Source organism: Colius striatus, chromosome 2 (assembly GCF_028858725.1).
Source record: "Colius striatus isolate bColStr4 chromosome 2, bColStr4.1.hap1, whole genome shotgun sequence".
NCBI classification, from domain to species: Eukaryota; Metazoa; Chordata; class Aves; order Coliiformes; family Coliidae; genus Colius; species Colius striatus.
In genome coordinates, this window is record NC_084760.1 from 42,178,611 (window position 1) to 42,204,936 (window position 26,326).

At 38.2% G+C, this 26,326-nt stretch overlaps 1 protein-coding gene across 6 annotated transcripts in view; it reads left to right on the plus strand.

Moving 5' to 3' along the window:
* Positions 1 to 25,218, plus strand: part of SUPT3H (SPT3 homolog, SAGA and STAGA complex component) — a 268,407-nt gene extending 243,189 nt beyond the window's left edge. For 5 of the 6 annotated variants that reach the window (XM_061989512.1, XM_061989511.1, XM_061989509.1 and 2 more), the window contains exon 12: positions 23,520 to 25,218. In XM_061989512.1, coding sequence (XP_061845496.1) covers positions 23,520 to 23,561 — 42 coding nt within the window. In that variant the 3' untranslated portion in view covers positions 23,562 to 25,218. The remainder of the gene's footprint in view (positions 1 to 23,519) is intronic. The other variant, XM_061989513.1, reaches the window with a different exon arrangement.
* Positions 25,219 to 26,326: the final 1,108 nt, after the last annotated feature.

The following is a 26,326-nucleotide window of genomic DNA, read 5'->3' on the forward strand; positions in this document are numbered from 1 at the left end:
AACAGCTCAGTGTGATAGCTTTACTACAAAGGGCTCCTGTGTATTCCAGGAGTCAGGATATAGCACTCTTCTGACAGAAAATGCCCTGTAATGAAGGTGAAGTTTAGACTTTACTTATTCCAAATACAGGATCTTTCCATCTGCAAGTTTATAGAGGCTGAGAAATTGTTGAATTTGGAGATTTGCAGATAGAAATTACAAGTTCAACTCTGAAAATATTCCCTCCTGGAAAACAAGTCTTATTCCCTCTTGAAGCATTATCCTTATGCAGCATTAGGTTGGTACAGAAGGCATTTCTAAGGTGAACAGCTTTGCTCATAAAGGCACAGCACCACCCTCTCTGGAACGAAGCAGCTAAAACATTTTGATCCTGTGCTTGAGTACCTGTAGAGAACAGACCAACACTTGTGTTGAATTACATGGAATATTTTTGTGTCTCTTAACTAGGACCACTTTTTAGGCTGCAGCAGGTTAAAGTTAGAGCTGTGCAAACTTTGAGAAGTCTAAATCCAAATTAAGACTGGCTCACTTCCAGAAATGGCTGGAGCTGGCAAATTTAAATCATTTTCAAGTTGGAGCTGTTTTTTCTGGGTTTTATGTCATCACTTATGAGTTAAAACTGAGGAAAAACCTGGTTGTAACCAATTTAACCTCTTTTTGCCTCCTTCCTTGGTCTAGAGGTTTTTTTCCATAAGTGTGACTTGTTTGTTGGGAACTAACCACTGATGGGATTACAGTATGTTGAGTGTCTGGAATTGCCCATCTAATAGAGCATGGGATCTTAAAGCTTTGATTTTGAACTTGTATAGGACATCAGTTGTGGAAATATCTAGAAGAAAGTGACTCTTAAAACATTTTCTGTAAGATAAATTAATTTTCCATTTATATTTTTATGCAATTCAAACATTAAGTTAAAATTTTTTAATTGACTGGCATTACCAACACATCGGGAGGTATCATGCTTCTGGCCTAAGATAGTAATAAATTAAAGGCTTCTTAGCACTTATATTTTCAGAATTATTCCTGTGATAGGGGATAATTTATGTACATAATGAGTTTACAGGTGAAATCACTCTGAAGCCCCGAATCAGTGCCTAACTTTATGCATGTGGATTTTATTATGAATGTGGATATTTATTATGAACTGATCTGAGAAGGCAACTGTGATCATATCATGGGAATCTGAGGAAACAGTTTACCTCGGTAGAATACAGGTGCTTAGTTAGGACTTGACCTTTTAAAGAGCTGTCCAAATATTTACTTGCTCTCACAACACCCTTGTGAAGTAGAGAATAAATATTATCTCAATGTTATGAATCAAGAAGGTGAGTACCAAGAAAGTCTGGATTAAAACTCAGGAATTAGTGGTATGCAGTTGTTTGCGTAATCCATCAGACCATGGTGTTTAGTTTGTCAATAGTCCCGTGCTTTATAAATTAGACAAAACAGTTAAAAAACCAGTTAGTTTAGATAGACTGGAGTTCAGTTATCTTTCCATAAAGCAGAGATGAAGCCATTTTATGTCATCATCATAGCCAAACTGGGTGAATTTGTTCCATATTTGTCTTAAAGTGAGGATTGCTCTTGAAGGTGGTAGTGTATCAAACAAACCCCTTCCTCTGGAGGAAGGACGGCTTAGATAAAGGGATGATATTTCCATAGTAAATAAAGCAGATTATCACTGTAGCCTTAATTTACCAAAACACATTGTTAGGGAAGCAATTCTGTACATGTAATTATCTGAGTGAACGGTTCTATCATGTTTGCATACAATGAGTTTATACTTGTTTTATGCAGAATAGAATTTATAAAGCATTTCTATAATTTAGAGCAAGCCCTTGTGATGCTTGCTGTCACCTATCCGTTCAAAGAATGAAAAGCACTGTAGAAACTACTACCACCATCATCTCTTCCAAACTGCAGTGGAACTTAAATGATACAAGACAAGAGGGCAAATGTTGAGAACTGGAAAAACAGAAAAAGAGAGCAACAAGAAATGTCAAACCACATTTTTAAGGCACTTTTTACTATATTTCCATAAATGCATGAGGGAATTATGCTGCAAATACTTGAAACTGTTTATTTTCATTTTTGGCTTGATTTTCTAGCATTGACAAAACCATGTCTAATGATCTTGAGCATTCTTAAAGAAAAAAAATTATATTTTACATAATGGTTTGCATGTGTGAGTTCCCTCTGGCAGGAGCACTGTAATTAGCCTGTCGTCTCTCAGAGAAGAGACTATCTGTCTTAAAGATGCAACAGTGAGTCTTGGCTGCTAGAGCTAGGAGCAGAACATTGTAATTTTGTTAAAAGATAAACATTATCCCTTTTCACTTATTCATCTTTCTCCTCTTCCTGCTTCTTTGGCTCAAAGCTAGCCTGGAGAAGCAATGAGCAGCTGAGTATAAACAGTTTTCTTCCTTCCTCATTCAGCAAGTCATGTCGAAAGATCTTGGCTTCTTGACATCATTAACTTCGCTTCAACTAAACTTGGAACTGTTTGGGAAGCCTTTCAAAAATAAAATGTACAATAAAAGGGGACCGAACTTCCTGGTTTATTCATAAAGTAGCAGATTGAGCTATGGCACACTTTCCTTTGGGATTGTCCATATACTGCCCAGGAGAATCATAGACATTTGGAATTGTTTAGGTTGGAAAAGACCTTTAAGGTCATTGAGTTCAACTGTTAACCTGGAACTACCACAGACCACCACTAAACTATATACCTCAGTGCCACATCTACTTGTCTTTTAAATATTTCCAGAGATGGTGACTCCATCACCTCTCTGAGTAGCCTGTGCCAGTGTGTGACAGTCTCCTCAGGGAAAAAGTTCTTCCTCATCTCAAATCTCAAACTTCTCTGGCACAACTTGAGGCCATTCCTTCTTGTCCTGTCACTTGTTACTTGAGAGAAGAGACCAACCTCCACCTCGCTGCCTACTCCTCAGGTAGTCACAGAGAATGATAAGGTCTCCCCTCAGCCTCCTTTTCTCCAGGCTAAACATGCCCATTTCTTTTATCCGCTCCGCGTAAGACTTGGGCTCTAGACCAGTGAGCTGAGCTTCACCAATGTGTTGAGGATGTGGAATATTATTCCTTTGCACAACTTTACTGTAACTATTAAAACACAATCTACCAGAACAGGGTGATGGCAGACAGTGTTACGTGTTTCAGTCTTTTGTGGTCTTGTTACTAAAGGAGAGTAATTTTGGTAGAAAGGCTTTGCTGCTTTTGGGTAGCCATGTATGTCCTTGATCCGAGGAAGGGGAAGGAGTGAAGGAAAACTCAAAACCACCACAGAGTCAGAAAAATGTAGCTGGTTTGAACTGGCATAGCAGTGCTGGTGTGTGTTAACTCTTGGTATTATCATGCCTGAGGTTTCATTTCCAGCATCAAGAAAGAACACTGTAATACAAGAGATGATCACATATGGAATCTTTCCAGGCCTAACGAGTTACATTAGCATTATATTAGTTACATTAGGGACTGGGTAAGAAGGTGACGTTTCCATTGAGGACAGGAAGATACTGAATTTCAATTTGAAGACTGTCATGTACGTGTTCCAGACCATCAGAGAATGTGTTGATACGCTGGTGATAACTCACTGCAGTGACAAGGACATTTCTCCACAGATAATGATATATGGACCAGGTTCCTTGGATGTACTCATTGTCAAATTCTTTGACTTGTGCCATGTTCTTTTATTCTTGAAGTTGCTTTGTGATCCTTCTGCTGTTGCTGTCCTTCTGCCCCTTTTCTCTTCTATGTTGTATAATTTGTCCGAACAGTATAATTTTCTTTTCTTATTCCTATTGCTTACAATCTTTCCCTCTCCACTCCCCTACTTTCCTGATACTTTCCTTTGCCAAATAGCCAGAGATTTTCTCAGTTTTGAGTTCCTATGTAAGCTGTAATTTTATTCTATTATAAGTGAGCACTGCTACTGCAGGCCTGGAACTGATTACTCTTTCCATATATCCAACGTCACCAGCCAGAAAGTCAAAGACCAAAGAGACTTCTTGGAACCTTACAAGATTTTCAAGATCACCTTGCTGTTCTTTTCAGATTCCCCCTTTTGTTGGGAATTTCTTTTTTCCTTTCAGTTGTATCTGGGATTCAAAGACCATGTTTATCTTTTTAAGTATTCTTGTAGATATTGGTTACCTTCCCAAGCAGTCCAAACTCTAAAATCTAATTTTAAATTAACACCTATTTCCAGTCTCAGACATCCCAAAAAGTCATTGATTAGATCAACATGAACTGTATCTGCTCTTTTGTGCAGTGCATTTCAGAATTCTGGATTGGCAGACCTTTGCTGGGAGGGTAAGAGCAAAGCTTTTATATATTTTATGTTGATACTTGACCCTAGTTCGAACAAATATTTGCATTGTTTTTTTAATATTTCAGTACCTTTAATTCTTCATTCCAGAAAGGAAAATAAAAGAAATGAAAAAATAACTTGACCCCTTGGAAAGCTGAAAATATTAGGAGCAAAAAGAGGAGGGTTTATGTTGGGTTTTTTTTTTATGAAAACGCTAAAGAGAGCACTCTTCTGAAAGTGCTTGCTGAAATTTCTAGTTACTTTCATTTTATAAAAGTTATATGCTGCTATTGTGACCTGAAAAGGTAGGATCATTAGGAATTGTGATAAAGAGGTCATACTGACCAGTTTGACAACTCTTCTCCATTCTGAAAATCAATATATACAGGAGATATGATTTAAAAGATGGAGAAAATAGTGGAGAACTAGGACTAGAATAGTTCTTAATTCTGTGTCAGTCACTTTCCTAAAGACCTCTGTAATAAACCATGGGTAGCCATGATCATCCATGCATTGACCCTTATGTTCTCCAGGAAATTTCCTTAACAGAAATAAAAAAATATTTGACCATCTTCTTACTGTTCTTTGTTCATTTTTGGTAGTTTCAGAAATAGAGAAACACTTTTTTTCTGAGAATGGCACTGCTCATCTGGCAGCCAGAAAAAATCCTACTTTCTTAACTGGTCTTGTGTGGAATTGCATGTCTCATTTTAAGTCTCTTCTAGCATAAAATGCTAAATTGAATAATATCTCTGAACTGGGTAAATGGACATGAGCTCTGAAGGTATAATCCCATTCTTCCTCTCCTGGACACTGTATTGAAGGTCATTGACTGGAGACAAAAAATGAAAACAACTATCTTAATGGGCTCTGAAATTTCATTGAATAGCCATTTCTGAATCTTGAATTCTTAAGTCAGATTTGTTGTCCTTTTTCCATGTCAATGTCAATATCTCCTCTTATCTTTTGCTGGCAGTTCTCCAAGAAGCCCTTTGTTTCTGACTTGATTTTTTCAGGATAAGACAGGTAAATTAGTCTACAATATTTTTTATTTCCTAAATGTAAAGATACGACTGAAAAAAAGAACTCAGATGGGTGTATTACGTCCTGATCACTGCTGTTGTTCTTCAGATTATGGATTATACCCAGCTTTTGTTCAATTAAATTAATTACTTACCGTTCTCCTGAAATTATTTGCTAAATCTTTATTTTTATATTATCTGCTGCTACTGGCATAAGGTTCTTTAAAGTCAGGGAGAATTAGGCTGTGATTGGTTTGCAAGTAGTACAAATAGGAACAGATGTGTAGAAGACAAATGGCTGATGCTGACCTGACATGCAGACAATGAGCATTTCATCGAGTTCTACTTTCACTCTAGGTCTAGTCTGGCCCCATTGAATGAATGCGTGTTAGTGGTTTACAGTGCATCTTTTGATTTGGTTTTATCCAAAAAGCGTCCAGTTAATGTGCCCTGAAATTGTGCCACAGTACAAGCCAATATGCAGTAAACTGGGATGAATAGGAGATTTGTTTCAAAACCACACCCCCAGTCCAAACTAAAACGCTTCCATAGACGTGTCCTTTTGTACCTGACTCAGAGATCTCAGTAGAGCTGGTAATAGGCTTATCTAGATCAATTGGTGTCTAAATATTTCTGTGCATGTGGTCAAAAGGCTTCCTAACATCCTGACTGGATGTGTTCTTTTCCCATTACTATTACCCTTATTGTGAAGACTATTAATTGCCGTTGTTATAGCTTGTATTTGTATACAAATGTAATACTAGAGAAATTCAAGTTAGAAATAAGGCACAAGGAAATGAACAGTGGAACAAGCTACCAAGTAAAGTTCTGCATTGTCTAGTTCTTGATGACTCCAAGTGGAGGTCAAATGAATTTCTGGAAAATACGCTTTTGTTAAGCTGGTTACTGCAACAAAATAGGGGCAACTGTCTGAAATTCTGTGGTTTGTGGTATGCAGGAGGTCAGCTTAGATGATCTGATTTTGCCTTCTGGCTCTTAACTGTATAAATGTGAGTAATTTTCCTGATTACAGGACACTTTTGACCATCAAAAACTGCTGGATCAAGCTGTCACTTACTAGTAAAGAATTTACTATTCCACCAGCAAAGTCAGAAGTTAATGTTATGATATCACATTGTTGTATCCTGATGCAAATATGACGCAAAGAGCTTTGTGTAAGCAAGTTAAAAAACCCCACCACCTATGGCATGACTTGGATTAGTGCAACTGTGTATTGTAAACTTAGCCTTTGCTAGTGCTTATCACAATTTGGATTCAAAATCAAAGCTGAAACAGGACTTTGTTTCAGAGTTTCAGTGCCAGGAAGGTTAACAGATTATTGACAGCTTTAGGAATGAAACGTCATGGAGAAAATTAGAGCAAACATGTATCATGAGCCAGCACACATCATGGCTGGTTTTAATAGACACAGCAGATCTTCTGTAGTAACGCCTCCATTAATAGTGCAGTTATCACTGTTTCCAGATGGCATGATCATAAACACAGAGAGCTTTTGCAGGGACCTATAATTTACCCTGATCCTTTCCTCCTCTGGATTCACCCAGAAGGAAGGCAAGTGTTTCCACAGCCCATCCCAAATGTTTTCTCTTTTTTTTGTCAGGAAGTGTGGGATAGGGACAGGATTACATCTGGGAGTCCATGGAGCCCACCAACAGAGACTGCTTCAAATCTGTTGAACAAGAGCATCACTGCCTTCTCACTTCATTGTTTCACTTGTACTGGTACTAGGCTAGTCTATGCCCCATATTAGAATGCATTTTAGACCCTCGATCTCTTTTTTTTCTTTCTTTTTCTTTAAATCAACATTTTAGTAGCTAAGTACACATCCGTTCTCAATGTGTTTCACTCAACCACTGCAAAATTACCATTACAGATATAAACTTGAAAAATTAGGAAGTGGGAAATGTTTCTAACTATGTTCTTCACAGAGCATGTTCCATGTTCCTTGAAAAATTGATAAACTACTCCATCACAGTAAACATGGATGTAAACACATTTGAGAAGCAGAAAAATAAGAGTCTCCTAAAGAAAAAAACTGCAGAAAAAAATGTTTCTCTTATCTACTAATATAAAGATACAGCCCCGTGAAAAAGCTTGTCTCAGAATATGCTTAAGTGATACAATGTTCTTTTCAGAAGTCTCAGATCTGTATCTTCTACTTCCTAGAAACATTCAGATGACAATTTAAGAAAAAAAATCCTCATTGTAAATGCATAAAATTTTACACTTCCCAGTTTAGATCTCTGAGTTACCTAAGCAAGTGTAAACAAAACAAATGAAGAAAGGTATCTCCTTTTGGCCTTTAATTGTACAAAAAGGAGCAATGTGCATTACTGGTGTATTTCCTTGCTGTATCTGTCTTACCTGTTTTAGAAGCAGTGGGAAAAGAAAGAAAAATTCAGCTTGTGCTGAACTCTGTTTGATTTTGAGCTGTTTGTGTATTTCCAAAAGCCAACTCTGGCACCTAAAATCTTTCTTTCATCAGGAATGTAGTAATTCAAAATAGTTAAATTTTAGTTAGCATAGTAGCAGGTCTCTTAGTATCTCAGTTTTTGGTATTTATAAGTAAATACACATGATTTATAGTATATTTTATTTCAGTAATTTTGACTTCTCATTTCACCTCTTTGACCTAGAAAATCTAGAATGCTTTAATAACCAGTGTCCTTGTTAGAAACTTATTATGTGGCTCTTTTTGGAAAGGCAAGTTGAGTATGTGGCATAGTGTACGGAATTTTGATGTAATTTGTTTAGAGAGGCTGTTACTTGACAAACCTTTTCTGAGCAGGCTTATGGTAACTGAGAAATTGGAAGTCTCAGGGCTGAATTGGATAATGGACAATAGAGGCTTTCAGTTCTGTTGCCTGCTCAAATCCAATTTGCCAAAGGTTGAAAATTGTTCCCTTTTCATACTGGGAAAGTGGCCTGTGAGTAATTGGTTGGTTGACTCTGCCTGGTACATGATTAAAATTTGCCCACAAGACAAAAAAAATCACCCTATTTGGCACCCTGGCTGATTGCTTCAAAAGCCAAAGCTGAATCAGCAGATGTCTCTGCTATATTCTCTTCCAGGTTAGGACCAAGATGTTTTATTGCGTGGTATGAACATGCTTAGGTTTTGTTGTCTCCCAGTTTTGTTTCTTGAGAAACCTGTCTTAAGTACTACATGTAACAGCAAAAAAAGATTGTTGGAGATGAATGAATTTCATCCCCTTACAGAAGGGCAGGATCAATGGTTTACCGCGTCAACAGCTACCCTTAAAGAATAAATACCACCCCAAAACACACTCTGTTCCACAATATCTCTGCATTTTCTAATGAGACTTAGTCTTGCATCTGTAGTTGACTCATGCCCAGCTAAAGACAAAGGCAAAAAAAACTACAGCAATTAAGTGGCAACAATTTATCAAGGGAAAATAGAATCTTGCTAGAAATGGTGGCCTGTGAGTTCATCCAATGTCAGATCAGGGCAAACCTAGGGGCCGCCATTTCTGGAGAAGAAGCCCCAGCCTTTCACAAGGGGAATATATCTACAAAGGTGAAATGTTTTAAACCAATTTTTTCAATGGACTAGTCACAAGCATACTTCTCTTTGACATGAAAGTGGTATGTAACCTGTTTTATCCCTCTCCCTTTTGCTTTCTTTTCCTTAAACAAACTGAATAATTACGGGGGGGGGGGGGGCGGGGGGAAGAAAACTACATGTTTCATTTATATTTAATTTCCAAGATTGAACTTAAGCTTGTGGGAAGTACAAAAATGCCCTCAGGCTTCTGAGAGCTCTGCACCCTGGATGCCAACTGCTGGGCAACTCCAAATTGACATTTAGGATTCTCCTGCTCCTATATACAAACATTGAATTTCTCTTCCATTTCCAACATGCCCTTTGGTGTTGCCAAAACACTTCTTCTCTCCTACAGTTATCATAAACAAAAAATCCAGTTTCCTATAGTTTTTGCAATGACTTCTAATACAGTTGTAGAGCTAAAAGCTAGGATGAAATAAGTTTTGGATGGAATTTTATCAAGGCCTTTACTTCTTTGCAGAGGAGATTTTGTCAGCAAAAGACAAAGACCCACAGAAATAAGACTGGAAAGAAAAACAGCACAGAGAGAGAGATGCTGAGCAAAAGTGAGTGAGAGTGGTGACTTACGAAAAAGTGGGAAAGAGGGCTGGGAAGCAAGGAGTGGCTAAGCTGAACTGAAGGGCAAAGACATAATAGAAGGAAAGATTTAATGAAGGTTAAGGACAATAGAGTTGGTAATAAAGAATTAGGAAAAAAATGCTGTCATAACAGAAAGGTGAACAGGAAAATATTTTGAAAGAAGAAACTATTTTAGGTTATTTGGAAATATCTTGTAGATTCAAGAAGTAAATCAATGGTAGTGCACATTTTAGATAACTGAGAAGGAAATAAGAATGAAAAAGCAAAGAAGAAAGATGAAAAGTTCAAGTAGATATTATTCCAGGTTTATTTTTGAGCCTATTTAAAGTTTCAGACACATAACTCCTGGTGAAATGACCAGGAGTAAAACAGCTGAAATTGGTAGTTGACTTTCAAAATCTCAACATTAGAGTTTATTTTGTAGAAACATTAGAGATTTTATTACTATTACACAATAATGTATAATAACTAATGGCAAAATATTCAAACTAGTGTGTATATATATGTTACAAGTATTGGCTAACATGAAGAAACATTTTGGTCCAGTTACAAATTAAAGATATACTGACATAGATGTTTCCATGCCTTGTCTAAAACCAAAAGCATAGGCAAATAGACCAATAGGTTTATTTATTTTTAACACAAATTCCATTTTTTTTCATAAAGTTTAGTGCTTTTGAGATAAGACAATTGTGGGTTTTGGGAAAAGAGTGACGGAGATGAGAAAAACCTCCATTACAAATTGAACTTTTAGAAAGTCACACCTGGATTCAAGACTCATTAGACTAGCGACAGCATCCAGAAAAAGTGTTGGGATTTATGAAAGGATGAAACATCCTGACTACACCTAGAGTGATGAACTCCTTTGAAAGATTGTATGGATGACAAAATGATGCTTTGCAGCTCAAAGATATTTCAAAGACACGATTCCCATTACAGGTGCTGAACGTTTGGAAATGCAACTCTGCTGTCTTAAAAATCCAGTGGTGCTTCTAAGTCCCTTTGAGTTATAACTATTATTATTTATTGATAGAAGCAATACACAATAAGGGGCAACAGGTTGATTGTTATAAAGGTGTGCTTGTGATCCTGTGGATATGAATATGTGACAATGTTTTAAAAGTAGGTCCTAGAGCCATTGAGGTGCCTCAGATTCTCATCTCCTTAAAATCATGATCTTTTGTGAGAGAGAACTCTCCTTTCCACAGATAAGGATTTCAGGGAAATGATGTTGAACCCACCTACTGATACAGAATTATCTACTAATTTAATCTATTTTTTCCATTTCATCATCTTCACATCTGAAGCCTAGTCTGACTTCTCTTGACCATTTAGACCAGAATATTTATGCAGTACAGTGGTAAAATGGGAAGCCGAAGAGTCAAAATCCTCACCATAAATGAGCTACAGTGTTGTGTATTCCTGCCCTCTACAATGAAATTCAGCTTCTTCATTTACAGTACGTGCTGATGGAGGCTTCTGTGCAATATCATTTACAGACATGTTGTCTTTGTAGATGCCTTCTACGATGTGAGAACACTGATGAGTGGAGGGGGAAGGGGCCGACCTTCCACTTACCATATGGAAAACATCTGCAGCGGGCAGCATTATGCTCTCTGAAGAAATGTGTTGCCGTTTCATAGTTTCTTCAAAGTGTTACACAGACAAAAGGTATCCACATGAATTTTTTCCAGGGTTGACTGTCCCAGCGTCTAGAGACGTTTACTGTAATACCAAAGAATTCTTTTAAATGAGACAGTCAGTAATGCTTTACACTGTCTCACACAAACAGAATGTAACATCAACTGGAAAAGTATAGAGTAGTGAAAGGGCTCCGAAAATAAAACAAAAGAAACAATATTGTGGCCTTTTATTGTGGCCCCTTAACTCTAGTCCTCTGAGAACAGTGCTGATTGATGTCAGTGATGCAACCTAAAAATTAATGTCAATTACCCAAAACAAAATGCACATAAGTGACGTTAAGGGTCCGATTTCAATCCACAAAAGCCAGGAAATTTAGAGCTACTGGAGACCGAAAACCTGGATTTGACATTCTGGTCTTACCAACAGTCATTCTGCTGGGGGGAAGAGGAGGAACAAAGAAAAAAAGGAATTACACCATTGCAATAAATAATGTGACTGAGACAACATGCTCTCTCTTTGCTGAAGGCCGGATCCACAGGGTCCCATTAGCTTTAAGACCGGGAACTGCAATGTGTTGTAGGTTTGGGACTCGGTAAATCTCTTACCACCTTTCTGCTTTTTTTAATATAAACTCTTTTATTGCTTTAGTAACAATAACATTTAATGAGACCTAACTCTTTGTTTGCAGTAGTTACGTATCGTTCTTGTGTTTTCAGCCATCGGAAGCGGGGGTGTTGCTGTCAGCACGACGGGCGCATGTTATCTATTTGATGCTATAATTGCGCATCCGAACGGGATTGACTCCTCACTCTTTGATAAATGAACATGCAGTAATCGAGCTGTTCTGGTGTCAGCATGCACACAAATCAAAATGTTCTAACTTCAAAGAAGTACTTATGAAAAAAGAAACAACTTTCATACAGGATTTAAATATTCCTCAATGTTATTAAAAAAATATGGTCTGCGATATCATGAAAAGCCCTTGATGGAGTTACAAGTGGGTAATCCATCTCCCTATTCGTAAGTCTATCTTTAATGACTGAACAATGGCAATCTGCCAGAAGAATCTCATAGCCTGGCCAGTTTGTTTTCAGACAAGTATCAGTTTTATAGACATGCATATAAATGTACATCTTCCGTAAAAATGGATATAAAAGAAAAAGATGAGTTGTGGCCTTGCAGAAGAGAGAACTTGATGTGATGGTTCAGACCACCAAGATGTTGCTAATGGCATTGGACTGTCCTAGCATTTCAAAATAAGTTTCCTTTAAGTGTGCCACAGCAAGTAATGTGTATAAGTGGGTCTATGGAGAGGGAGTGTGGATGAAAGTTCAAAGGCCACTTAGTTATTTCATTTTCTTCACAAAGGAAACATTATTGCTCCCTCCATAGGCCTATGATCAGAAATGACCAGAAGGAATTTTCAGCCAATTCTAAGGGCATTTTGGAATTCTATTTCCAACAGCCGTCCAGTGTCTCTGAGATGATCTGTTTTGCCAAGATGGTAAGGAACAGATGGACAGAAAGATATTTGGAAAGATTATAGATAACTTGAGCCACATGTTAGTCCATATTGTCTTGTGAACCAGCTTTTCTAACGTATTATCCTGGATATAACAATATTTTTAAAATATAATGTAAAAAAAGTCTGGCCTTCCTCAGGATCACAAGTTTCTTGGTAAATTCTTGCATCTCTTAACTTGCCAAAAGCTCTATGAAGGTGCAACAAAGGCTCTTTCATCAGTGGGCTGCTGTACACAAAAGCCTGCAAGGCTCTGGGCAGTCTTCGCGTGGGCCTGTGTGTCATTAGCGCTGTTAGTGCCTGTTAGACCCCTGACTATATATGTGAAAGAGTCCATGCAGGTGTCTGCTGTTAGGAACTGCTGGGGAGAGGCCCAGGTCCTGTGTATTAGGACCAGTCCCTGCAGGATGAGTGGTGACTGGGAGGAGACTGTCCTCCCGACTTGTCCCTTCTTGCTCATTTCAAATGAAGCCACCCACAATGAAGCTCCTCATATGCTAAGCATGTTTCAGCATTGAGATCCTGAGTGCTGACTGTCAGGAGACAGTAAGCAGCACCACTATCACACAGACCAAGACAGGGCATCTGGCATTGTTCACAGATGACCAGATCATTTGTGTTATCAATTCTTTTCCTCATTAGCTTTCCATGTGATGAAGAAATATGTTTTTAATACTATCTTCTGTTCCACATCTTCATGCTTAGGTCTCAATTGAGTGGGATAAACGTGTCATTTCTTTGGCCCCTACTAAAATGGGTTGATACTTAAAGGAGGAGCATTTTTCTGTGATTATCACATGTTAACTGTTCAAAGAAATTAAGTGCTCTGCATTATGTTTTTTGCAAACACATTGCTTTCTTTGCATAAGGAGTCAGACATCTTGCGTATTGTTAGTGAATAACCATTAATTGCTTAAGTTATAAATGCTTAACATTGTCAAAAATCAAATTACTTTAACAATAGATAACTGGATTAAAGTTCAAATTAGGAATGGAGCATTGTTTTGAAGGATAAGAGCATGCAGCTTTCATATTTATTGGACCGTTTTTAAAGTCTGGATTTGATCCTGGTTTTCAGATGTTCAGGGGGGACCAGAAAACGTAGTTTCATTCAAGGTTATTTCTAATATAAATGTCATAAAACCTGGCAGTGTATAGTAATTTATTCTGCTGCTAAAGCATTGTTTCAAGTGGTTAAACTGCCTCAGCACTTGGATTTTTTTTCCACCGTGTTGCAGAAACATACGTGAAAGATCGATTGGATGCCATTCTGCAGCCTAATCCTAGGTAATTTATTCAGTTTTACCTGAGAGAAAGGTCCAAATATATGTTCTTCTGGTTTTAATCAGTCAAACTACAATTGATTCAACTTTTGCCTGAATAAGGAGTAAGTAAAAACTGGCGAAAGCCTCAAGATTTGGCTCTTGTTCATTAACCTCAGGGCAGACTTCATTTTGTGTGATTTTTAAGCTATTAAAATGTTGGTTGGCTTCCATTTGAGCTCAAATTCCTAATATCACCAAATAATTATGTGTAGATGATGAAATGAAAAAACAGGCATGTAGTCTCCAAACATGCGTTTCAGTCTGGGTGGCTGAAATGGCTCGTAACATTCAATGCATGAAAATGGGGTGGATTGAATAAATTAGCAGAATCACAAAAGGAAACCACTATAGGAAATAGTTTTACACGTGTAATCACTGAAATACTCCAGTGAATGTGTCAATCTGTACTAAATAAATATATTTGTTTATAGACATGCTCTGTATTAGCTTCCACTCTTTCACAGCACTTTGCCAAACAAAATCCCACTAGAAGTAGGATGTTCGCACCCGAGTAGGAGTTTCTTGGATAAATATTTTTTCTATATTGAGACCAAAACCACTTCTACAAATTTCAGACTTTGATTGAAATAGTATATTTCTTTTTGCGTTTTTTTTTTTTTTGCTTTTTTTTTTTTTTAACTTCTTCCCATCTCCTCCACTGGCAACCACTGATGCATTACCTTAATTCCTCTTACCTCCCACTGCTCCGGTGAGCTGCAGACAGAGTGCATCAGTCAGTCAGTCAGTCAGTCAGGAGCGTGGCTACAAGTGGCCGCACCCGGATGCCGCCACCAGCAAAGGGCCTTGGAGCCTGAGAAAATTTCTCTGTTTACAGACCAACTCCCTGCCCTGCGTCCTTAGTTGGGTTCTCATTTCCCCCATGGAATGCTTCGTCGAATCAAAGGGAGAATAGAGATGCTGTGCTCTCTGCAGAGAGAATTCACAGGATGTTTTCAGGGGGTGGGAGAAGTATGCTGCAAAATGTTGTTAAATGCTCCTTTTCATTATCGTTTCAACAGTTTTAAGAGAAGAATGTAGGTGACTATCTTGTTTTGCACCAAAAACTAATACTCACTCCTTCTATCCAATAACTGCCAATTTCAGCATCCTTTTCTGTACACCTGGTATTTCAGCCATTACAATGGAAGGGATAATGTAATGAAAATAATAATTATGGAATAACATGCAGTGTTTTCAAAACACTATGTATTAACTCTGTAATCAAGTAATCCTGAGAAAAAAAAAATTTTCAGTGAGTGATAGTGTTGCTGTTTCAAAGGCAGGGAAAATTGAAACACAGAGACGTTAAGTGGTTTGTCTGAGCCCACACAGCAAGTAAGTGTCAGAGCTGGGAGCAGAGCCCAGCCCTGGCTCCTGCCCTCGTACTCAGACAACTGTACCACACTATATTGTTTCCAAATAAATTTGCTAAAAAATCGTATGCTGAGCTCATAAGCAGTAGTGACATGGCGAAGGAATTTAACCTCTTCTGTCACTTCCTACAGAAAAAGAATTTTAAAATCCCCGAGCTTCTTACAGCGGTAGAAGGAAACTTTAAATAGTCAAGAAAAGCCATTCTTTGGAGAGAGTGAGACATCCATGTTATTTCATGCTGAATTACTCTCAGGTTGAAGGAGTTTTTATTATTAGTGGTATGTTTTCACACAGGAGTGCTGTGACTGCGCAGTGCCATGAGTCATAAACCAGAGATTTGGGTATGTAATTATATCCAAAGTCTTTTCTTCATGTGTCTGAAGGCTTCTAGGTTTAACTTCACTTCAGACAAAATGGAGTTTTCCCCATACATTATTGCTGCCATACACCTAAAGTAGCAATTTGAGACACATCAGAATGGAAGCCTTTGGCCTCTGAGTAACTCAAAGTATTTTGACCAGTTTGACATAAGGCGGTTAAAATTATTGGTGAACTAATTGTGATGCTTATAAAAAGATCCATCGTGGTGGAGGATTAAGCTTTCTCTATTACACTGGAGTCCAACAAGTTGTATCCATCTAGGTCTGGTGCCTCATGGAGACCTGCTGTGTGCAGTAGCTTGTCATGGGCAGACACTTATAGACCCTCAGCAATAATAACTTGCTGGATTTCAGCTTGCTCCATGGGAGAATCATCCTGCTCGCTTGGTTCAGGGAAGGGTGGTGAAGGAGCCCAGATGCAGGTTTTGCAGCCTGGGGGAAAAGATTCCCCTCTCTGACTCTGAATGGAGAGCAGTGTGCGATCGAAGTAGGCCCCATAAGAGGAATTTCTGTCGATATGCAAAGTGCTGCCTTTTCTCTAAAAATTAAAAAGGGTTTATTGCTCTCTGTCAAATAAAGCCTATTAAAGTTGGAGGCAGTGATGGGAAGAACTTTGTGAAAATATGTTTGTTTTGCAAAACTGACTGCCAAGTATTGTTTTATAGTTCCATTTTTTTCCTTCTTTCTCCACTGTTTACAGCACCCTCTGAGAAACTTTAGATGATCTGTCTCTCCCTACCAATTTTGGGGTTTTTTTTTTTTTTCTTCTTCTTTTGGCAGACATTGGTACCCCACTCCCACACTCCAGTTCTTGCTGCAACAGAAGCCATGATCTTTTTGCCTTGTTTTTCTTTCTTATAATGCCAGCCCAGCCCTGAAAACAACATTTGTTAGTTAACTGCAGCATCACAAATTTGGCCAAATGAAGGACAGCAGGACAAGGCTTATGTTTTGTTCTCCTTCTACTGATAGTATTTCATGAGATTTCTGAGAAATGTATTTGGTCCCTGTTTTTCAGAGATCCTATGTTTCCATCAGTCTTGGGAATGTTGTTATTCACAGTAGCAGAGAGCAACAATAAAAAAGTTGAGATCTAGATTATGTTCTTTAACAGACTTTGATGATATATGCTGGATATATCCTGTTCCTGGACACAGCAACACAGTTTTATGTGATTATTGAAAAAGTTCATGCTGTTGGCAGATAAAAGGTAAACCCAAGCCCAGAACTGACTTTGCTGGAAAGCATTTTGTTACAAGCTGTTGAAGGGTGGTTTACTGAAGCAGGGCTTTTATCAGTGTGTGATGTTTGTGGTCGCTTACATAAGGAGTGCTGGTGATCTCGGCCCCCTTCCCAGAGGGCAGGTACTCATGATGTGGAAGCCGCTGCTGTCACTGGCATCTCACTAGATGCTGAAGACTCAGGGAATAGATCTGAGGAACAGAGTAGTTTTGTTGCTGTTTCTTACACCTAGCTATTCTTTCTCTGTGATTTAAGCACAAATGTGGTTGTGCTTCCAGAGGGACCATTACTGTATGGATAAACGGATGCTGTAGCTTTCAGCACATCAGTCTGGTCCCATCATAAATGAAATCCATGAGATTTCATGAATACGGCAGGGCAGATCTGCTAGAGCATCGTACAATTTCATAGCCTTCTAAACCTGGTTGTTCATGGGTATATATTTTGGATTGATTATTCATTACTGACCATCTACTAGACTTTATATACATAGAAAGTTCACTCATCCTCTGAGTAAATCAGACATCCCTGCCTTCACTACCGATTAAAGATGAGTATGTAGAATTAGAGCCTTCAGTGCCATTGTTTTCTGTTGGAGAGTGAATTTAACCAATGCATTTCTTTTGTGATATGTGTGTATCTTTAATAAGGAGAGATTATATCCACAAAAATTTATTTAAACTTAAACAAAAGTAACTTTTTCTAAACAACATGGATTTTCTTTTTTTAAGCAATGTTACTTATACTTTGCCTCCCAAACTGTTATTTTAATCTCTAAATAAGCTGACACTTCTTTCCATGTGGTTTATCTATGCAGGCTGGGAAAAATTAGAGAAAAACCTTTTAATTACAGGGATTTTAATGTAGGTATATTTTTATGTACAAAGAGCTATGAATCTGTTCAGGATGATTTGTTTGATATGGTGGGCTAAGGAAATTTCAAAGTTAACATTCCCCAAGTAAAATGGAGAGAAGACACAGGGAGAAAAGGAGCAGATTTAAAATTAGAGAATCTTGGTGGTTTATGGGTTTCAGGTTATTTGGAATGGAATGAAAGTTAATGCTACATCCTTTTTTCCATCCTGCCAGCCAGAGTCTGATCCAAGAATGTCTCTTATTTAAAGGATAGGGCTCCCTCCACTGTTCTTAAGACTTTCACTGTCTGAGATCGAACCCTCCCTGATTTTCACATTAACATTGTAAAACTGCATGAAGAGGGTTGTTTAATGAAGTTTGAGTATGAATCCTCTGTTCAAGTCATGTGCCTATTCGGGTCATATGGTTCGATTTACATTTATGCAAATATCAGAGAATGGAGTAAAATTACCAAAGGCGAAGGGGACTGTAGCATGTCACAAACAAGATGTGTCTATTTGTATTTATGTTTGCTAATGAAGTTCAGTCAAGGCTTGCTCTTTGATTTTGATGTCTCTGTCTGCCGTTCCACTTTATGCATTGTAATTAAACCACTTGCCCACACACATTCAAGAGGACACCAAGAAAAGGAGCCTTCAAATTTTAAAAATACTATTCCTTAAATTGATTATACAGGATATATAATTCAGGATTTATCCTCTTTAAATGATACAAGAGACCTATGGTATGACATTGTACCCTAGTTTTATCAGAAGCATAACTGCAGACTTAAACCAGTGGAGGATTTGATCCAATAAACTTTAACGTCTCCTGCTCTTCAGTAAACTCTATCATCTCATGACCTAGTAGGGGACAGGAGTTTTGCTACCTTCTTCATGGAGCAATTATTTACTGTCCTTTATCATAGAATCATAGAATGGTAGAGTTGGAAGGGACCTTTAGAGATCATCTAGTCCAACTGCCCTGCAGAAGCAGGTTCACCTAGATCAGATTGCATAGGAACATGTCCAGACAGGTCTTGAAGACCTCCAAGAAAGGAGACTCCACAACCCCTCTGGGCAGCCTGTTCCACTGCTTCGTCACCCTCACAGTAAGATAGTAAAGTGGAACTTTTTTGTGTTCCAGCTTCATCCCATTACCCCTTGTCCTGTTACTAGCTACTATAGAAAAAAGGGATGTCCCAACCTCCTGACACCCACCATTTAGATATTTGTAAATGTTAATAAGATCTCTCCTCAGTCTCCTCTTCTCTAGACTGAAGAGCCCTTTTCCCACAGCCTTTCCTCATATGAAAGATGCTCCTGTCCCCTGATCATCTTGGTGGCCCTGTGCTGGACTCTCTCCAGAAGTTCTCTGTCCCTGTTGAGCTGAGGAGCCCAGAACTGGACACAGGACTCCAGATGAGGCCTCACTGGGGCAGAGTAGAGGGGGAGAAGAAGCTCCCCCAACCTGCTGGCCACACTCTTCTTGATGCATCCCAGAATGCCATTGGCCTTCTTGGCCACAAGGGCACATTGCTGGCTCATGCTTAGCTTATTATCAATCAGGACTCCCAGGTCTCTCTCCGTAGAGCTGCTCTTCAGCAGTTCAACCCCCAGCCTGTACTGGTGCATGGGGTTGTTTCTTCCCAGATGCAGGACTCTGCACTTGTCCTTGTTGAACCTCATGAGGTTCCTCTCTGCCCAACTCTCAAGCTGGTCGAAATCCTGCTGAATGTCAGCACAGCCTTCTGGGGAATCAGCCAGTCCTCCCAGTTTGGTGTCATCAGCGAACTTGCTGAGGGTACCCTCTGTCACCTCATCCAGGTCATTGATGAAGATGTTGAACAAGACTGGCCCCATAACCGATCCCTGTGGAACTCCACAGGCCATAGGCCTCCAACAACTATAGTACACTGTCTTGGACTACCACTGCAGGAGAAATATAAGACCAAACCAGAGATTGGAAAATTTATGTTTTTACTGGAATTTGGGGAGTTACTTGACCATGGCCACTTTTTCCAAGTTGCCTTTTTAAGATGTTGGTTTTCCTTTCTTTCAACAAAGTAAGAACAAAGCATGATCATGCTTTTAAATGACTGACAGCAGTGAACACTGCTCATCTTTTCTGCTTCATTGTACTTTCTTTCAAACTGTTGGAAAAAAAACCCAACAACAAAACACCAAACCAACCACTCTCTTCCTTTATTAAACAAAGATAGCATTCCCGGAGGAGATCTTTATATCAAAATCCAATGAGCTTTGGTAACTTGAAGAAGCAACATTTTTTTTCTCTAGGCAAAGAGAGGATGCCTGAGAAGTCATGAGAAGATTCTTCAAGTGGTGCCTAGAGGGAGTGGCATTAGGCCTGAGAAGTAGAGGATTAAGCAGCAAAATCATCATGCTTCTATCCTAAATGGCAATAAGTGGCAAGACTGGACTGGGCAAGATGAAGGTTGTGTTTCTGCTTTCACTTTGGTCATCTGTCTCTGGTTGTGGAGAAGCAATCTGTCCTTTTGCCTTTAATGAGGTCAGAGAAGGGGATACAAAATCTTGTCATAGAATGGCAAGGAGGAAAAGTTTCTGTAAGAGCTAGATTAGTCAAATAAGGTTGTTTAAGCTTTTCAGAGCATGAAATCCACCCTGGGAAGGTGAATTGTGTCATTTGTGCCAAGCTAGGTGATTTCCTGTGTCTAAAAGGTGGTCCGTTGACCACTTGCATACATAATGGGTACAGTAAGAGGCTGAAAGACCTTCAACCATAGGCAAAGAGTCAGGAAAAATCAAAGCACAGGCTGGTGGACCGTAAATTTTGAGAGAGAGAAAGCACACAAAAATTTGGATGCGGTAGACACTTCTTTAGAAAGGGCTCCAGGAGGGACCGAGGGCTTGTGTTATCTCCTGACATTGGGCTATATCAAGACATATCCAGCAAAATGGATACAGCTAAGTTTTGCCATTTCAGCCCCACGTCAAGAGTCTGTATAGGCCTCTCTCTGTAATTTTGAGCCAAATAATCACATTGAAAAAAAAAGGTACATATACTGCTTAAGTGGCATAAAACACCCAAAAGTGTCATCCAAGCCCTTTACATTGTATGAAACCACATTAAATGACTGCCAAATACATACAAGCTCTCACTTGCAAGGGCACATACACAAGCAAGTTTTATAAAAAACATCTTGTTTCTCTTCACAGTTCTTGACATGTAAAGATATGTCTTTTAGTATCACAAATTCAGCTGCCTATATCTTAAAGATATATGGTATAACTCAGAACTAGGGGATAACTGTAAAATAGATTTACTATGGATAAAAGCATTTTAGAGGTTAAACTTTATTATCTAGTAATGTATCAAAATAAGAATGAAGTGTTACCTTGTTATGGAACAGGATGAATCAAACTCTCTCCTCTGAAATACTGTTTTTCAAAACAGTTACCTTTAAGCTGAGATTGAAGGTAAAGATTGTTACTGGGTAAAATGCTTCAATGTATGGCTAAATTCCATAATAAAATATGCATATATCAGAATCACTTTCTCTGGCTTGGGAAGGAAAAAATGTGTTGTTTTCATTACTGCTGAACTTTAAAATGGCTTAAGGAATTTTGTTGGTCCCTTCCAAAGAAATTGAACTTCAGGCAGAGATTAAAGCAGAGGAAATTTCAGCCCAAGGGCAAATGTTTCATAAAGTTTAAACTATGTGAAACAGGGACCTAAGTAGGAAATAGTTTTCAATCCTAACTATAGCTACACTGGTTATAATATATTACTAAATATAGACTGGGGGGGTGTGTCCAACTTTCTGAAGGTGTTATCCTCTGTCCTGTGAAACTTGCTTCTAAAATGACCTTTTCAGGAATAAAACTAACTGTTAAATATTGCCTGTGTTGGAAAATGTTAAACTTTGTTATTTCCCAGGTGAGCCCATTCAAGCCCAACTTTGCTTCGCAACTGAAATTCCTTTCATAAAATTCAAACCTTTTATCTTTCGTGTGAATCCAACTTTATACTCGGGTTCATTTATCTTCAAGCACATTGCACAATAACTCTGAATATTTTAATTTTTTTTATGTGTTAAAGGTTGTCACTTGGGCTATAAAGCTTTGTAAAAATATCGGGGTCAAGGAGCTGAAAACATTACTTTTGCATCAACTTCAAAATGCCAGCCATCATGGTTTGGGCAAGCTGCAGATCCAAACTCCTTTGGACTTGCAGCTTGTGGTTGTGGGAATATATTGAATCCTTTCAAAATTAATGGCTAGACTGTTTTTGTGCATTTCATGTTTGGGTATAGAGCCTTTGGATTTATTTTTTGTTTTGTTTGCGGTGATACTGTCATGTCTGATGACTGCCTATGTATCCCAGAGCTAATATTCAGCTCTTTGGCCTTAATGACATATGCTGCTACATCTCTGTATTGAAGTATGGTGTTAATGTAAAGGATGCTGAAGTGAACATCTTGTACACATTTCCTTTTCATACTCAGTGTCTGTAAATGTCTCTCTGAATCCATGCTTGCTGGTTTTGAAATGGTTTCCTTACTGTTCAGTATAAATACTATTTATATGCAAAGCTGTTTGAGGTTATTGTTTGCTCTTAATGATACTCTTCTAGTTCTAGTTTAAGAGAGAAGTTGATCTTGCCAAAATTAATCAGGAAATTGGTAGAGCCACTAAAAATGGTAGTTACATATGGCACTTCCTAAGTGCATGAAGTTAAGAGGTACAAAATAAATCTGACGAAGCACTAACTGTAATGAAGTGGATGACTACATTTTTGTTTTCCAAATGGAATGACTGCTGAAGGTGAACCAAATAAAGCAAAATTATTTAAACTCCTTTCCTTTTAGAAGGAATCACTAATATATTTTTTTAAAAAAATTTAAAAGACAATCCTTTTTTAAACTGAGAATATCTCCTTAAAATACAGGGTTTCCAGCGTGGCTGGCATAAAAAGGCATAGTTTCCTATATTGATTCAGAAAGAGTTATTAAAAATACATGAAATGTATTTTAGTGAGACAGTGGCATAGGATCATTTAAAATTTTCACAAATGCTATTTAACTCTCATGCTTCTTTGCCATTGGGAACACTTGATCCTAGGTTACAATGTATGCGGTATCAAATTATTTTGTACTGACCAGAGGATTTTTAAGATTAATTCGGTTTTGGGGGATGGGAATTATACCAGTGTCTGTTTACACAGTTTTAGACTCAAACTATAAATTAGGTTTGGAAAACTGTAATTATTCAGTAATTTTTATGCTATTAAGATAGGTTAGAAATTATTCCTGAACACAGTGAATAGAGAACACATGCTTATAAAAGACAAACAGATTTGGCATAATAGTGTATTTTTGGCCTCATCTATTTTGCAGGCAATTAACAAAATAGGATGTTACATTTTTGCATATCTCTTGCTTTCCTGAAATAGAGTTGCTAACCACTTGTTAACCACACTGATTTTTTAATAGACAAAGTGGTTGCTTATAGCTTCCCCACCAGAAATGTTCGGATTAGGCACACTATTAGATTGCAGCCAGAGTAGTCTACAAAACAGGAAGAAAGCCTTGCCTTTCTCTCTGCTTTCTCCCCTTGTTTAAGTTGATGTGATAATTCATTACAGATTTTCTCTTTCTTTGACAGAGTGCCTACCGCAGAAACGGGATGACTTTTCTCGCTTGCTAATATGGATGTGGCTGCAGCAACAGGAAAGGCAGTGTTATATTAAGGTGATTTTCTTTTCCCCTCCATCGAAGGAAAAAAAATACAAGCTCCAATGTCTCCATGTACCAGTGAGTGGGCTGGTTTGTTGTGACTATCTGCTGGCTGACTCTGTCTCTTTTTCCAGCCCCCTCAATTGTTATTCTTGTTTACTAGCTGGAACATTTAGCTAATTAATGGCAGGATGTTTGGGATAGAGTGTAGGTGGACAAAAATGCAGATCAGACAATGCTGAAGTTTGCAGGGGACTTGCTGCTGTCAGCCTCTTCCTGAAATGAGTTGTCATTTTTATTTAAGTGTTTGGAAGTCTGTATGTTCTCCTGGAGATGTTTGTTTTGTAAAGCAGGATGAGGCAGAAAAAAGCCGGAGATAGACTGGGTTATAAAGGTTTGTATAGGTCATACAAAGGTTATACAGGTTTTCCTTGTCATTTTTACAAAAAGAAAAAGTGTATGCCACTATTTCCCCTTGACTTCTCACAACTAATGTTTAAGTGTTCATACAGGGAACCCCAGTTTAATCCAGTGAGGGGCTTTTTGATGAGAGTAATTGCGAGTTCAGATCCAAAAATGCTCAAAAAAAGAGTTCAGATAAACTGTACTTTACCAGTTACAGACCTGCCTTTTTGCAGTCCCAAGAACAGGCTAGATAGTCACCCCCATATAGTACTTGCATCTCTATTTTTATTCCGTTCCTCTCCTAGGGCTTGAGCTATCATTCTTGGAAATCAAGGAAAGCCTTTGCAGTGACATGCCACTGGATTGGGCCCCTCTTCAGAAAAATATGTTCTAAAGTATTGAAATATCTGTGTCTGTCTCAGTGGTTCTAGGCAAAGGCTTAATGTTATGTCCTTGCTCAGCATTTGCTGCAGGAAGAAGATGTTGTCTCTGTTGTTGAAAAAGGTAACATTACTGTTGGGTTTGGTTAAAGAAGAAACAGGCTCAAATGGCCTTTTTTATATTTTAGCTCACGTAGTTTGTTTTCAGATTTATTTTTTAAATCTCAGTCCTTCCCTCTATGCTTCTTCTCATCCCCTGCTCCTTCAGCCTCTGCTGGCCTCACAAACACATTCGTTTCTTCCCATAAAAACTGAACAAATATAGAGCTAACCACGATGATGCTTTACCAGAGAAAATGGCTCATGCTTCAGCCCGTCATCAGATTCTGCAGACATGTAGTGCTTGTGTCCCTGCGATACCCCCTCAGCCCTGGGGTCTGCTTGAGCCACTCTTAGCCCAGGCTTTAAAATCCAACTTAAACCTCAAATTAAGACAGAGCACTCAAGGGATCAAGAGGAGCTCAGCAAAACATTACTTTTATATAGTGCAGCCGTCCCCCTCTTTTGTGCTTAGTACGTGAGGTCTTAACTTTTACTCCCACTTTATGCTCTTGTGGTCATTTGTAAGTGGTTTTGCTGCCCTGTTTTCCTGGACCTTTAAAAAAAGTACATATATTTTTAAATAAACAGAAAAATATCTCTTCTCTTTGCAACCAAAATATTGTAGAAGTGAACTTTGTACATCAAATGTTACTGCCGTTCATAAATTGTGGGGTTTCCTTTTCTTTTACCTGCTCATGCTTCTGTTTTCTGGAATTAATCTGTGTGTAAAGGACTAAAAGTTGTGTGTACAATGCAGTATATTAAACGGGGCCGGGAGGGGGGGGGAGTGGAAGTTTTCTGATGTTCCATCTGTGCTTCTTGAAATATATGATTAAACTTTTCTTTTTATCATCACTCTTATTTTTGTTGGCGTCCTTAATCATGGAAAATTATATGCTTGCTGTAAACATCCAGACTTTTTAAAAGGACACCAGCATTTATTGTATTTGGTTTCGATCTACAGGGATATAGACAGAAGAAACCATTTCAGGCACTGGGTACTGGAATCAAAATTCCTTCCGTAGCTGTCTTCTCTCCCAGATTTTACATTTTAAAATATGCATAAGCAGGAAAAATACTGGCGCTTATTTTTCACTGGTCTACTTAAAGTCCCAGAGAATGAAGACTCAATATACATTTCTCTCAGAAATATGACAGATCATGTTTTTGTTGGTCTACTGTATGTTTGTCTATCTTGAACAGTCTGACAGGCAATTATTTATAAAATCCAGGTTTGCCCAGTAAACCCATATAATAACCTTTCACTTCTCTACACAAGTCAGTGAGCTGAATTTAGAGTAAAACAAGGTAGGTTATGTCTCCCTATCTTGGACTAACGCAGTTTATTCTTATTTTGGGAAGTAATCACTTTTTTTCGCATCTTCAGACATTTTTTTAACTCTCTTTAAAACGAAAATGAGACCACTAGGTCTTGTGCTGCACACAGAGTGTGTCTTGGCACCACTTTATGTCCTGCCGAAGCAGAGGTGTCTCTTTAAGCTGATACTACACACTTTACCTTAAACTTTTTTTCTTTATTATATGTATGAAAATCAGTTTGAGATTTAGTTAATGTCTGTGTACAAATAACTTTGTGCTTGTGTAATTTCAAATTGCAAATCATTTTGATTCCTGGCAAGGATTCATAGGAACTTAATCAGATTATACTGGTTATTTAACATGTTAATAGTTACCTGAAAAAGGGAAATAGAACCAATTTAAGTATGAATAAGACTGCCTAACATTTAAAGAATTATGAGATGTTCTTACAGTTCAGTGTCTGCCTTGCTGTGTGGTTATGTTACTTTGGTTTTTTGGTTTCTTAGTCCAGCCATCCACAAAACCGGGA